Raw genomic sequence first — 14045 nt, forward strand, 5'->3', positions numbered from 1 at the left:
GAAAATTTAAATAAATAACTAAAATGACATTTTTTTTTACAAAATTAGAGGACCAAATAAGTCATTATACCAAAAAAAAAATTAAAACTAACTTCTGTGTGGGATTAGTGGTTCTAAGTATGTAAGTAATCTAATTGCATTTAAACTAATCTTTTAGCCTAAGAAAAACAGATTAATTTTCATTAATTTATATGAAATTTTAATTTAAAACAAAAACAGATTACTCATGTGTTTGTGTTGCTTTTCTTATAGGGACATGTTCTTGAAGATTTACCTCAATGGCTTGATCACAATATAATTTCTATCTTAATCCAAATTCAAAATACATATTAATTGACATTTATTTACAATAATATCGTATATATTTAGGTACGAATATACAAATACTAACTTTCAAAAACTTAAAAAATAAAACAGTTACATGCGACACCGACCCCGACTTGGAAACAACACTATTGCCTACATAACATAAAAGGGAGAAGAGGAGTGAAATGTAGGCATTATTTGTTTTGCTGATATTAGTTCAGCTATTGTGAATAAGAGGGGTCTTTTGGTGGGATGATTCCAAGCCACAAACTTCAGTTTTCAACGTCTTCTTTTCATTGGATTGTCCCCATATCACTGTGTAGAATCCCACTAAAATGATAATTGATCCAATCACACTGCATTCAAACAACTCATTTTTCAACATATCACCCCCGAATTCAATTAAGATAGATGGAGTTGAAGCAGAGTATGAGATACCTGCCAAGAAAAAGAGACTCGCCAAGAAATATGACAGTGAGGGCGACTGCAACAGCAATCCCTAAGGGCTTGAACATGGAAACATACACAGGTCCCTTCTTTTCTAAGCACCATGTATGAATTGAAATTCTGTACAAACTTCCAAATACTGCCTGCAAAACAAAGTGTTGGTTCTAAATAACTTTTGTGAAACTATGTTACTTGAATTTGAACGTTAGTGTTGGAGAAGATATGTATTTGATACGATTATAATTAAATCTCCAACAATGGTCAGTATTGTCACCGGGTAGTGTGCGGGTTTTGTCTCCCACTTTTTCCGAGAGCCAGCCTGCCATGAGCAACCGGTTTCACAGAGGGAAGTCCCTCGAGGAATCAGGCCATACGTGGGCACACTCAAGCAGTACCATATCTCTTTAAGTGGTGAACTATATACCATAGGTTAGGGATTCAAACCCCACCAAGGGGACAACCAAGGGCGAAACACTTACGTCCCCTTAGTGGGTGGCCGTGCGCCCACAAGCAGTCTGATTCCTCAAGACACTCCCCTTATGTGAATCCAGGCAGTGGCAGGAGACAACCCCAGCACAACCTGTGAACCATATCCACCATTGTTGGGGGCCTGATCAACTTTCTGGAGGACAACACTTTAAAACTTCTCCCAAAGGAGTCGGCCGCTAAACAATATTCAATCTTTCTAAATATTTCTCCTGAGGGTCCGTGTCATATTTCTAATCTGTTTTATCATTTAGCAAACTTATAAACATCATTTAAGGGTCAATAACAGCAAAAACATGATTGATGGTTTTAATGGTCTGTGCTTTACCGAGCATAAAATGGCAGCTACTTCTTCAGTAGACTTCAATCTCCATGCAGTTGGATTTCTTTCCAAAATTACAGAGAAAACCAAAGATTGGATAGCTATAAAGAACGTAAAGAAGAAGACAATCGTCATTTTATCTGTATATTCCTTAACAGTGGCTGCCTGAAAAAACATGAAAATCATGTCAATTTCTCAACCTTGATTATATATGTACATACATGATCACAATTCACAAGCATGTTACAAACAACCTTGTTAATATATGTTATCCAGATTCTTCATTTACAGACATAACTATCTCCAAATACAAGAAAAAATGAACGTTTTTTCTATAACTTTCGGACACATACTTGTATCAAACACTCAGTTTCAAGTCGAAGCATACATCGCGAGTATCTAACTCATATTCCAACATGACTATGCGAGTATTATCCTCAAAATACATAGAAAAACTTACCTGAAGAACATTCCATGTTGCAGATGAAAGGCAAACCAATAAAAGAAGAAAGCCTCCAATAATCCACTTAGATTGCTCTGAAAGGCCTCCAATAATCCACTTAAATTGCTTTGAATCAAAAGGGTGATGAAGAAAATCTGAAGGAGATGAAGACATTAAAACTGGAGGACCTTTATAGAGAGTCACTACGAATGCTCCTGTTACAGCTACAATGGCACCCAACAATTTAGCTTGACTGCTTGATTTTCTCATTTCTAACTTTTCCATCCTATATAAATAAATCCCAAACCATCATCGAACACTTATCAAGCATAAAAATGAAATAAAATTCTTAATAAAGTCAAACCATAGCACATATACATTTTTTTCTTGAAATACCCATATTCTGTACAACATGGATACGAGGATGTGATCTGTAAAAACTTCGTATATATGAAAATCTTGGGGGAAAAATAATCTGGGTTTGGTCTCACATTCAAGTCAGAGTAATGTAGTTACTAAATATTGGAATTTTAATGAAGAAATGAACTTAGAACATTGTTCGTAGTACCTAAATATGACCGCAAGCAGGAAAGTGAAAATGGGGATAAGGTTTACTAAAGCTGATGAGAGAGTAGGGGAGCTGAATTTGACTCCAGTAAGAAATATAATCTGTCCTGAGCTTCTGAAAATTAATGAACAAATATGTCAGCTGTCACAAATTTATTTCTCAAAAATAGGAAACAAAATTCCTGAAGAAATTAAAAAATAATTATAGTTATATGAAATTAAACCCTATCAAGCCTAAGAGGAAGAATCTCCAAAGCAGTGAGAAAGTCAAAGGAGCTTGCTTATCTCTGCAGGGAAAAAAAACCACAAAAATCATAAAAAATCTCTTTAAAAAAACATCAAAGTATATTAAACTGCAGATTCAATACCTGAAAAAAATGTAGTATGGAAGAAGGATCAAAGTACCCAAAGCATTGAAATAAGTAACTGAAACAACGTTGCTCATTCCTTTACTCAAAGCTGCTTTACTTATCACTGATATACCCACATCTGTGCATTCCACTGTAATCGTTGCCATAAAAGGGAGTGCATTCCATAGGTAAGAACTTAACCCCATATTTTGACTAACTGCAAAACCTGCAAAAGCAGAGAAATATGTGGAGATGTTTGGTTTTCCAACCAAGGAAAACTTGATTTTATATGTATTACATATGTATTGTCCCATCTTGAAAGCAACACCTTAGCTGCAATTTGTTTATACGCAGTAGTGTGTTTCAAAATTAATATCACCCCAAAAGACAAACCTCACCATTATTTTTATCAGCCACTTGCATTATACAATAATCTACAACATTTAATGGACTAGATCATTTCCTCTCATCCTATTCCATGTACCTTTTAGTGCCACTTGATTTCTCCACCTCATCCACTTTAATATCATTTTTCTTTGAAATTGCAGTTTTTGCTTAATTATATATTTAAGCAAATTCATAGTATATTTAAAATATTTAAATATATACTTAATAAAAGTGCAGAGGCACAAAAGGGACATGTCTCAAATACAAGCACCAATTGAATTCAAGATTCATGCTACTTTGGAAATGGAATATATATATATATGAGCTAGTATTTCTAACACCGGACTATTTAAAATAAAATTTTTTTATTTAGATTCTTTATAATTTATAAAATTTTAAATTAATAATGATAAAAATACATTTTGACTCCTCAAAATGATAAAATAATCTTATAAAATTATAAAGATATTTCACTATTTTAATAGTGAAAAAAATCACTTTTCAGATTGTAATCATTTCAACCCAATGTTTTTTTAAAGTAACTGTTTTTCGATTTAGAAAGACTTTCAAATGATCATAATACTTTGAACCATTAATAAAACATTTCCCAATTGTGCATTTGCATGCATTTCATCCATGCAGGCTATCCATATTCTTTCTTATATTTTGCATAATATAACTAACTTCAATAAAACATACTCACAAAATTCAATTCATGCAATAATAGTGAATCACAAATTTAACACACTTCTTGCTGCAGTTTTGGTTTCTAAATCAATAGTTAGATCACTGTCTTTAATATTGTCTCATTGTTGATAGCCATTCTCATAATACTATATTTACAGTGTCATATGAATGTGTGGTAAATCGACACGTCTTCTTTAGTTTCTTGTAATTTCTTGTAAATTGTAAGAATAAAACTTTAAATTACTGGTGTATGGAGATAAAATAAGCTTATAAGAAATTAATGAAGGCTTTAAAGCATGTAACCATGTCACTTTCTTTAAGGTTCTATCCACAACTTATATTTTTGTTTGCAAAAGATGTACAAACAAATAACCTTGAGAATACAATAAAGCATAACTATCTAAATGACTATCTACATTTTACACTGACGGAAATAGCCCACTAGCATTGAGTGAAGCATAACAAGAGTATCAAATTCTATAAAGGACTTCTGCATCAATTCTTTATAGAACAAACTTTAAAAAATTGGAAGATCGAGGAGAATAGATAAACTTTTATTTCTGACTTTTTGGTACATATTGGTATGTCTTGCAAATGAAATTCACCTCCTATTTGTAGAAGTCATCATGTCGAGGCATAATTATCCAAATGAATAGTCACATCTTTTAACAATAAACATAATAATTCAATAGTATCTACTTGAATAATTGATAAACTATAAAACTAACTGTTGGGATCGACCCGATTAAGCAACAAGTTAAAAGAAAATAGTGGAATAAATTGGGAAATTGACCACACAAATTTAACGTGAAAAAACTCCTCCAAAAAGAATAAAAAACTACGGGAAAAGATAATTTTACTATAATTGCAAAAGAACGAAGAGTACAAAAGATGGAGATAAAAACTAAACCCCGAAAACCCGAAAACAAAGAACCCTCAAAACGTAAACACAAAATTCTCTATATCTGTTATGAGTTCTAATCTCTAATGGGTGTATTTTCTAATGTTTAAAAGATCTTATTTATAGGCTAAATTTATAGGTCAAATAATAATAAAATAATCTAGACTAATCAGAGTTTGATTGAAACATATAAACAGAGTTTAACTGAAAGATTATTTCTCAAATTTGACTGAAATAGGAGTCATACTCAACAAATCTCCACCTTGACTCATATTTCCACAATGCCATCTTTACCAAAGCCCTCCACGGGCCTATCTTAAACTATGCAGGGAATTAATTGAGTCGAATCTGTGTTTAGAAACTGAAAGACTTCTAGCCTTCGACTTGTACACTGCCAAATTAAAACTAACCCGAATCTGACTTTCACGAACACAGTGCCCTAACTTTTCAAAACCTGCATCCAAAAGAGAACCTCTCTTCAACAAAACGGTCATACCTTTTTCCTTTCTATGACCAAGTTGCCTCCGCTCCAAACGAGTTGACTTCGACTCCGTAACGGACGAGAGACGTCCGATTTCATCGATCACTGTAGAACGTTCTAGAATATAAAAATTGCGGGTTCTTTTACCTTTTAAAAAAATGAGAGCTCCACGAGATACTTTAATGTCGCTCAACTCGATGTTGATTCTGCATCCTTTCAAGTCTAAAATACTCAAGAAGATAAAATTCTTTCGTAAATCAGGTACATACCTGACATCTGAGAGTGTCCTAATCATCTCATCGTGTATATTAATTTTAATAGAACCAATACCAATTACCTTACTAGATGAATCGTTTCCCATGCGCACAACTCCACCTTCAACCGAACTGTATGTGGAGAACTATTCTCTATTGGGACACATGTGGAAAAATCATCTCGAATCTAGGATCCACTCGGGCATGAGCTTAGAGTTATCGCTCGTTGACACTAACAAGAAATCATCACCGCTTTTATTGACTGAATTAGTACCAGCTAGATCTTCCTCGTACTTTCAGCAGCTCTTTTATTTCGTAATTTATAACAATATGCTTTGACGTGACCTAAATTTTTACAATAGCGACACATTTTGTCTCGTTTCTTTTATGCTACAAAAACGAAAGCTTGCCTATCTGCCTTGCTATCCAAACAAAACTCATTGCCGAGTTTGTCTCTACTCAACAAATGACCCTTCACATCTTCGAACGAGAGTTTATCTCTACCATAAATCAGAGTCTTCCTGAAAGACTTGTATGAAGGGGTAAAGAGCACAATAATAGCTTAGCCTAATCTCTTTCGTCAATATGAACCTCAACATTCTTTAAATCATTTAAAAGAGTAATGAACTGATCGATGTGATCTCTAAGAAGCTCACCTTCGTTCATGTGAAACGTAAATAGACGTTGTTTCAACACTAAATGGTTAGCCAGAGACTTAGTCGCATAAAGAGTTTCTAACCTTTTTCCACAAGGCAGATGAGGTCTTCTCCATCAATACCTCCTGCAATACCATATTCGCGAGGTACAACTAGATTGTAGACAATGCCTTTTCAACAAGCTCTCCCCATTCTGTTTGATTTAGATTCTCAGGCTTTTTCCCGGTAACAACCTTTTTCAAGTCAATTTGAACTAGAATTGTCATCATCAGAATCTGCCACAGATTGAAAATTGTCTCACCATCGAACTTCTCAATTTTAAACATTGTTGCTGCCATCTCTAAACGGGCTAATCTATGAAAATTGAACTAGCACTGATATCACTTGTTGGGATCAACCCGATTAAGTAATAAGTAAAAAAAATAGTGAAATAAACTAAGAAATTGAACACACAAATTTAACGTGGCAAAATCCCTCCAAAGAGAATAAAAAACAACGGACAAAGATAATTTTACTATAATGGAAAAAGAACGAAGAGTACAAAAGATGAAGATAAAAACTAAACCTTGAAAACCCCAAAATAAAGAACCCTCAAAACGTAAAAACAAAATTCTCTAAATGTGTTATGAGTTATAATCTCTAATGGGTGTATTTTCTAAGATTGTAAAAGAACCTATTTATAGGCTAAATGCATAAGTCAAATAATAATAAAATAATCTAGACTAAGAGTTTGATTGAAACAAATAAACAGAGTTTAACTGAAAGATTAATTCTTAAATTTGACTGAAATAGGAGTCATACTCAATAGTAACATATTTTAATCCTATTTTTAATGCATTTTTGGATGATTAATTATGCAAATTAGTGAATTTGATGCTCCTAATCCTTTAAATTCATGTTTCTATACTTAGGAGAGCATTTGAGAGCGAAAGGAATGAAAAACAAGCCAAAATCAGACAAAAAAGAGCTGTTTTCAAGATCGACACGGGCTAGACACAAGCCCATATACCAGCCCATGTCGATTTCGTACCCTACTTCCTAAATACGCGAAAAAAACTCAATTTTTAGGCTTTCTGAGAATTCTAAAGTCTATAAATACCAATTAGAAGAAGACCTTAAGGGGCAATCAGAGAGATTAAAGAAAACACTCAAAGAACGCCATCGGAATCAACTCAGAAACGAATTTCCCTTAAGATCGAAGATCTCCGTTTAATTTCTTTGAAGTTTTATTGAGTTTCTTTATGTCTTGTGGTTATCCTAACTTTAGGATATTTCTGTTCAGGATTATGAACTAAATTTCCTAGATACTTAGGAAGGATTAAACCTATGATGAATCTTATTATTTAATTTTTGATTTACATGATAAATATTTAATTCTTGTTCTCAATTATTATGTTTATTTCTTGTTTTAATATTTTTAGATTATTAATTCATGTTTAATGTGCTTATTTTAGTGGAGCAAAAGTCCCTATTTAAGAGTAGATTTAGCATAATTGAGTGGAGTTGGATGCAATCCTAGAAATAGGACATCATAAATCTACTGGATTAGAGTCAAATCTAATAGGAGAATCCATAGATCGAGTTAATGCGACAATAGGGGTTTTAATTAGAAAGGGGTTTCAATTAATCAACCTAGAGTTAGTTGTTCTTACTCTCGAAATAAATATTAACATAATTTAAGGATTTCTACGGATCAAGACATTAGTGAATAAATCATTTAATTCAGATTCATAATAATAAGTGAAGTTTAAGTGGATTCTTTCCTGGGTATTGTCTATCTCAATAGTTATCTTCGATTATTTTCTTATTTCATTCTCTGTTGCGTTATTAGATAAATTAGTTTAGTAATTTTAGATTAAAACACATCACCCTAATTTGTCGACTAGATAATAAGAAGACGATAATTACTAGTACTTTTAGTCCTCATGGATACGATATTCCTTACTCACCATAGCTATACTAATGTTTGATAGGTGTGCTTGCCTTTGTCGTATTTATAGTTAGTTTAGTGACCATCAATAATCATAATTCTTTGTTAATAATCAAGTAACATAACTTTTATAATAAGAGACTTAACTTATCACTTTTGACTAGTGGCAACTCTATATTAATAACCAAGTGTTATAATGTTTGATTACTTATAACTTTTCAATTATAATTATTAGAATATTATAAATATTTTGAAATTGTTCCAACAGATATGATGGATGGTAGGTTTTTACTATAATATTTTAGCTTGGTTCCTCAAGTTGGGTTTGGTTTGAACTGGAGTGGTGGAACTGGCTTTCTTGTCTTGATCAACTGCAGCCAACTGTTATAACATAGAGATGACGACGGTTTGTGAATGTGGTTCACACCATGAAGGGAGTAGAGAGTTGTTACTTATGGGTTTTAAGGGGATGAAGTTTTTGTAGAGTGAGGTTATGTTCTCCTTCACCCTACCCGTTATCCTAGGGGTATTTATAAGGGAATGAGAGGTTAATCGTAGGTTTCCCCTTTTATCGGTCCTAGGAGCCATTGTAAGGTGGAAAATGTCAACTTAGAGTATTGTTGGACTTGACCCAAAATGATCTACTAGATGTGATAGATTGATGGGTGTGTGTAAGGGTTCTTCCCAATATATCTTCCTTGGATTATATAGGTCTTAGGGGAATAGCATTTGGGCGATGCTATGGTAAGTATCTTAAGCGTAAAGCGAGTTATTCATGGGTTTGTTTGGATTAGAGTTTGTGGGATTGGACATTCTAAGTTATTGGGTTTCTCTTGTTAAATACGAAGGTATAACAATTTTATTTTGAAATATTTGATAAATTTGTTACTTTTATATGATTCATAAATAGTTTTTTTTATCACATAAAATTTGAAACATTTTACTTAAAACATAAAATAAGCATCTCAAAATTTTTATTACTCATACAAAAAAAAATTGCAAGACGAGAAGCTTATACGCTTATCTACTAGAAGGAGAAAAGGAAAATAAATAAATCATATCCAGGTTTGAAGAATGGGAAATACCGTTGGAGGCATCCAAGATAAAGTTTGCATATAGTAGGTGAATCCATGTATAAGGCACACCAAGCAAACACTAGTGACTACAATCAAGGCCACCATTGAAATGTCTTTTCATCAATAAATCAAAGAATGTGCATCTTTTTTCTCAACTTTGCTAGCTTCGTGATGTTAAACTACTTCGTTGTTACAATCATTTGTTTAAATTCATCCTAGATATGGTTTTTCAATAATTATAAAAATATTCTTTAAAGATTTTTTAAAATATTGTCACATTAGCCTGAGGTATAAGTGGCATGTTACATATTAGTATATGATTCCTCCATCAGCCACATCCAATTTGCTCATTGATCTAATGTTGTAACAGCCCGTTTTTAGTGAAATCGGGACAATGATTTTGGGACTATAAATCTGAGGCCGAAAGAAAAATTATTTTAATATTATTTTATAGTTTGCATTATGATCGAAATATCGTATGAAAATTTAGATAAGAAATTTTACCGATTACATGTTTAATTTGATGAAAAGGACCAAATTGCTTAAAGTGCAAAAGTTAAATTCTAATAGCTAAAGGAACAACCCAGTCGTAAGATGAGTCGGGAAGAAGCCAATGGACGAAAGAGTTCCAAGGTGAATCTAATTAATGCCATCCTGAAAGTGCAACAAGGGCGTTGCGAGAATGAGTTGAGGAGAATGTCACAGGCCAAAGTACAAAACCCATGACCATGACACGAGATGCACCCCATGGAGGTCTATCAATTAGATAGGGATCATTTAGCCCACAAGAACTGGTCCGATTCAAAAAACTATTGGAGAAGTCTATCAGATTGAAGTCTAGTTGGCCCGATAATAAAGATATAGCAACATAGGCTATTTTTAGTAAATATGTGAATCATATCTTGTAGATTTAATTTGATATGGTGTATCTTGTAAATCTTATGACTTAAGGGATAGGCTAATCCCGTCCATCGATGCAACTTAATCTAGACTGCCGGTTTTGGGGGAGCTCAATTATAAATAGAGAGCCTCCCCCTCACTTGTAAATCATCCATTGTAATTTGAATTTTTAAGAGTAACAGAATTTTGAGAGCATTTACTCAAACACCTCTCGTGCGTTCTTTTATGTGGCTTTCTGTTGTTCTTTTGTGGCTTCTTTGGCATAAATTGCTTCCGTTATACAAATTGGTGCTTTGGAGGAATTCTAAAAGGATCCTGACTTTTGGTGTTAAGGCTGACTTAGGCAAGTTTGACGAATAGATCGCCTAAGGCCCCACGATCACGAGACGAAAGATCTAATCCCGTGACACTAGTACAAAGGCCTGAATGGTACTTTTAGGGTTCATTTGGCATTGCGTTTGGGTTGGAAAAGTGTTTTTCAACCCCCCAAAAGTAATGTCAAACACTTGGCTTTTGGGGTTATGTTGGGATTTAAAGTTGTTAATTGCTTGAACTGCCTAAGACAAGTGGAAGTGTCTGATGGCAGTGGCCACTACAGTTGGCACTACAAAAACTGTGTAAACAAAATAACAAAGAGCACAAGGGTTTGTTTACGCAGTTCAATTTTCCTACGTTTGTGGAACCTAGCTTAATAAGTAATTCAACTATCTTTAATCCATAATACAGCATGCGACTAACACTTTATGACTCCCCAAGTATAGAGACCTCGCCTTTATACCTAAAGACTAGAACACTCACATATAGATTCTCTCCCTGAGAATTTAAATTGTAAACATGATTGGTTTATACTTCAATTGTACTCACATAATAAGTTCTTTAACAAACAAGTAAAATGCTCTCTTGCAATACCTATACAAGTCTCATAATATATAGAGGTTTTGAGACATGCTAATATACTAAAGATTTGTTAAAATAAAACCCCTTAAAATCAGCAACTACAAAATAACAAAAGTAATATACTAATAAAGTCCAATAAAATGTGGTGAGGGAGATTTAGTCTTCAAGGTAAATTCTAATTTAATCCCGAACGATTCTCCATAATCCAAGGGTTGTAATTATTCAATCTAATCCAATCTAATCTTCACAAGGCAACAAATTGGTTTCCAAAGTTGGGCCTTCTATCGAGTGCCACTTAGAATGTTGCTCCACAACTTGTTTAAACAAGTTAAAAGCGTGGTGAAAAAGTACTTTCCCACCTTAACGCAAAAGTTGGGATTTAAGTGCTTTAGCTTTTGATTTTTGCATTTTGGAATGCAAATTATCAAAATACTTTTATTTGTATTAATTTTTTAAAATGTATTTTAAATTTTAGATTAATTTTTATTTTTTGTATCATTATATTAAATAATTTAAATATTAATTATAAGTATCATTATATTAAATTACTGAAATATTAAATAATTTAAAATGTATCTAAAAATTGAAAATATTTCATGTATAATTAAATTTAAAAATATTTTATTAATTATTAAAAAAACATTTTAAAAAGTATATTTTACATATAATTATATTAAATTATTTAAATATTATCTAATTTTTTTTTAATTTTCAACCTCATTTTTGAAATGAGCATTTTAATTTTCCATCCCAATTTTCAACACTAATGCCAAACATTTTAAATTATCAAATTATATTTGTTCACAACAAAAGACGCTTCTTTTCAAACCAAGTTTGTCAAAAATAACTTCTCAATCGTAATAGTAATGGGAAACTGACCCTCACCCTCTAAGAGAATAGCAGGGGCGAAACACAAAATATTTACATTACTTTGAACAATATGTTTTCAAATTCAAGCTAATTTTGATCATCCATCAAATTAACATTTCAAAAAAGTTTATTTTTTTATCAAATTAATATCTAAATATTGCTTTTCATTTAGATATTGCAATTAGTTAATGTTATTTTCTTACCAAATTAATATTTAGATTATACTTTATATTAACGTACCAAATATAACACTTTGTATTAAACTAAAAATGTTGCTAACTTTAATATAAAATTTATAAACTATATAAAAGAGATCAAGTTAAAAAAACTTTAGAAATTTTTTCTTTTTAGACATTAATTATAGTATTAAAATAAAAATTTTAAAAATTTGAAACACAAATGAATATTTTCAAAATTTAAGAAGACGTCCCCTCAACCCTTTCTATATTTGCCTCTAGAAATGTGGTCTTTATATATTAAATTAAAGATTAAATTAATCCAGTTCATTTCAATTATTAAAAACTAAACTTTATAAATAAGTGTAAGGTACACGTAACATATCACGTATATTTGTGATTCCATCGCTGGCAAGTGAGAATCGGGTTAGATGCATGTTGGATATTTGTGTAATTGTAGACCCTATTGCAGAAATCAGAATTGTAGGATGTGGATATGAGTCCGCATTTATCAATTCATAGTACTAAACAAGAAATGGTGGAATGTTAAAAATGCCCTCAGGCACATGTTTACCTGAATCAGCCGAACGAAGAGACAAAGCTGGACAGTAATAATGCTAAAGCGACACGCATCATTAATAATCGAAATGTATTAGATGTCAACAATTAATATCTTACCTGAAATTGCAAATTCATCAATATTTCTATCATATTTAATATCTTCTTTTTATTTATTTATTTATATATATATATTTAAATTTATTATAGTTCTTTAAAAATATTTATGTATTTTATATTTCTTTATTTTTTTCAAATATTAAAATCAAATTGAGATAAATTTGTATTATTGAAGGTTAATTTTAAAAAAAAAATAAGTAAATACGTAAATTTTGAGAGTTAGGTTTGTTACTATACGAATTTTTAAACTACTACCTCATTATTCAATCCAACGCATAAAAATATTTAATAGAAATGGACCAAAAAGTACGATTAATTGAATGATAAAAAATTAGGTCAAACAAAAAATAAATTTTAAGCTAACCTATACCGTAGTTTAATTTTAATTATTTCGTGGATTCAATTCTAAGTGTTCACTTTTCAATCCAACATGAGTAAGTTAAAAAATTTTAAAATTTTATATTTTCAGTTGGATTATTTAATTGGATAAATTCTTTTTTTAGGTTTTAAGTGTATTAGATTAGTGATTTAATATAAACATAAACATATAAATAATTATTATTTAACATATATAATTAATATATTATTTTCTATAACATAATAAATATTCAAGCCAAGTCAGATCAGGCTCGAGTAAAAAATATATTGCCCAAGACTCGACCCATATAAAAAATATCTTAATTTTTACTCAAATACATTTTTCAAGCCTCATATTTTGTCCAATTTTTTTTATTTTTCAGACGAAGGTTAATTCAACCCATGAACAGTACTGATAGCTTTAGTTTTCACTAATATTAAACCTGCTACTAAATTGTGCATCCCATCTCACTAACTTCGAATCCATCTTGTCTCAATCCTGCTGGCTTTAATCCTGTAAGCTTCAGATCCCATAACCTTTCATTTATCTTATTAGATTCCTACTAAAAAAGAGATTAAATTTCTTCAACTCTTTAAAACTTTTTAGATTTTTTTTGGTTAAAGAAAAAGAAAAAGAATATATATCACTCCTTAACATATAGTTTCTTTTCTCATATTTGATTAAATTCTATAAGCAATATATATATATATATTCCCAAGACCTTGGAAGTGTTTTATTTTCTTCTTTTTTTAATAAAGTGAATTTATCTATTTTTTAAAAATCATTTTTTAGAATTCTTTTTCAACACAGCCTCAACTTTGCGGGCCGCTACATTCAAATGTCCAACTTTGAATCTAACTAACTTCGATCCCAC

The 14045-nt window shown here is 31.5% G+C and overlaps 1 protein-coding gene across 1 annotated transcript; it reads right to left on the bottom strand.

The window, feature by feature from the left end:
* Window positions 1-323: 323 nt before the first annotated feature.
* On the bottom strand, window positions 324-3281 carry LOC107958582 (WAT1-related protein At5g40240). Its single transcript, XM_016894395.2, has 7 exons — window positions 2939-3281; window positions 2795-2857; window positions 2572-2685; window positions 2022-2289; window positions 1568-1726; window positions 745-896; window positions 324-662 (listed from the first exon to the last, which is right to left on the bottom strand). The coding sequence occupies exons 1-7, from the start codon at window positions 3232-3234 to the stop codon at window positions 524-526; spliced, it is 1191 nt and encodes a 396-aa protein (XP_016749884.2). The 5' UTR covers window positions 3235-3281; the 3' UTR covers window positions 324-523.
* Window positions 3282-14045: the final 10764 nt, after the last annotated feature.

Source organism: Gossypium hirsutum, chromosome D07 (genome assembly GCF_007990345.1).
Source record: "Gossypium hirsutum isolate 1008001.06 chromosome D07, Gossypium_hirsutum_v2.1, whole genome shotgun sequence".
Lineage (NCBI taxonomy): Eukaryota > Viridiplantae > Streptophyta > Magnoliopsida > Malvales > Malvaceae > Gossypium > Gossypium hirsutum.

What these genes read in the sequence shown, in the direction of transcription:
- LOC107958582 (XM_016894395.2), bottom strand. Translation starts at nt 3,234, where the DNA reads ATGGGACAATACATATGTAATACATATAAAATCAAGTTTTCCTTGGTT. An exon ending in CCATACTACATTTTTTTCAG is followed by an intron (nt 2,858 to 2,938) that starts GTATTGAATCTG and finishes TTTTCCCTGCAG; the next exon opens with AGATAAGCAAGCTCCTTTGA. An exon ending in TAGCTGCCATTTTATGCTCG is followed by an intron (nt 897 to 1,567) that starts GTAAAGCACAGA and finishes TTTGTTTTGCAG; the next exon opens with GCAGTATTTGGAAGTTTGTA.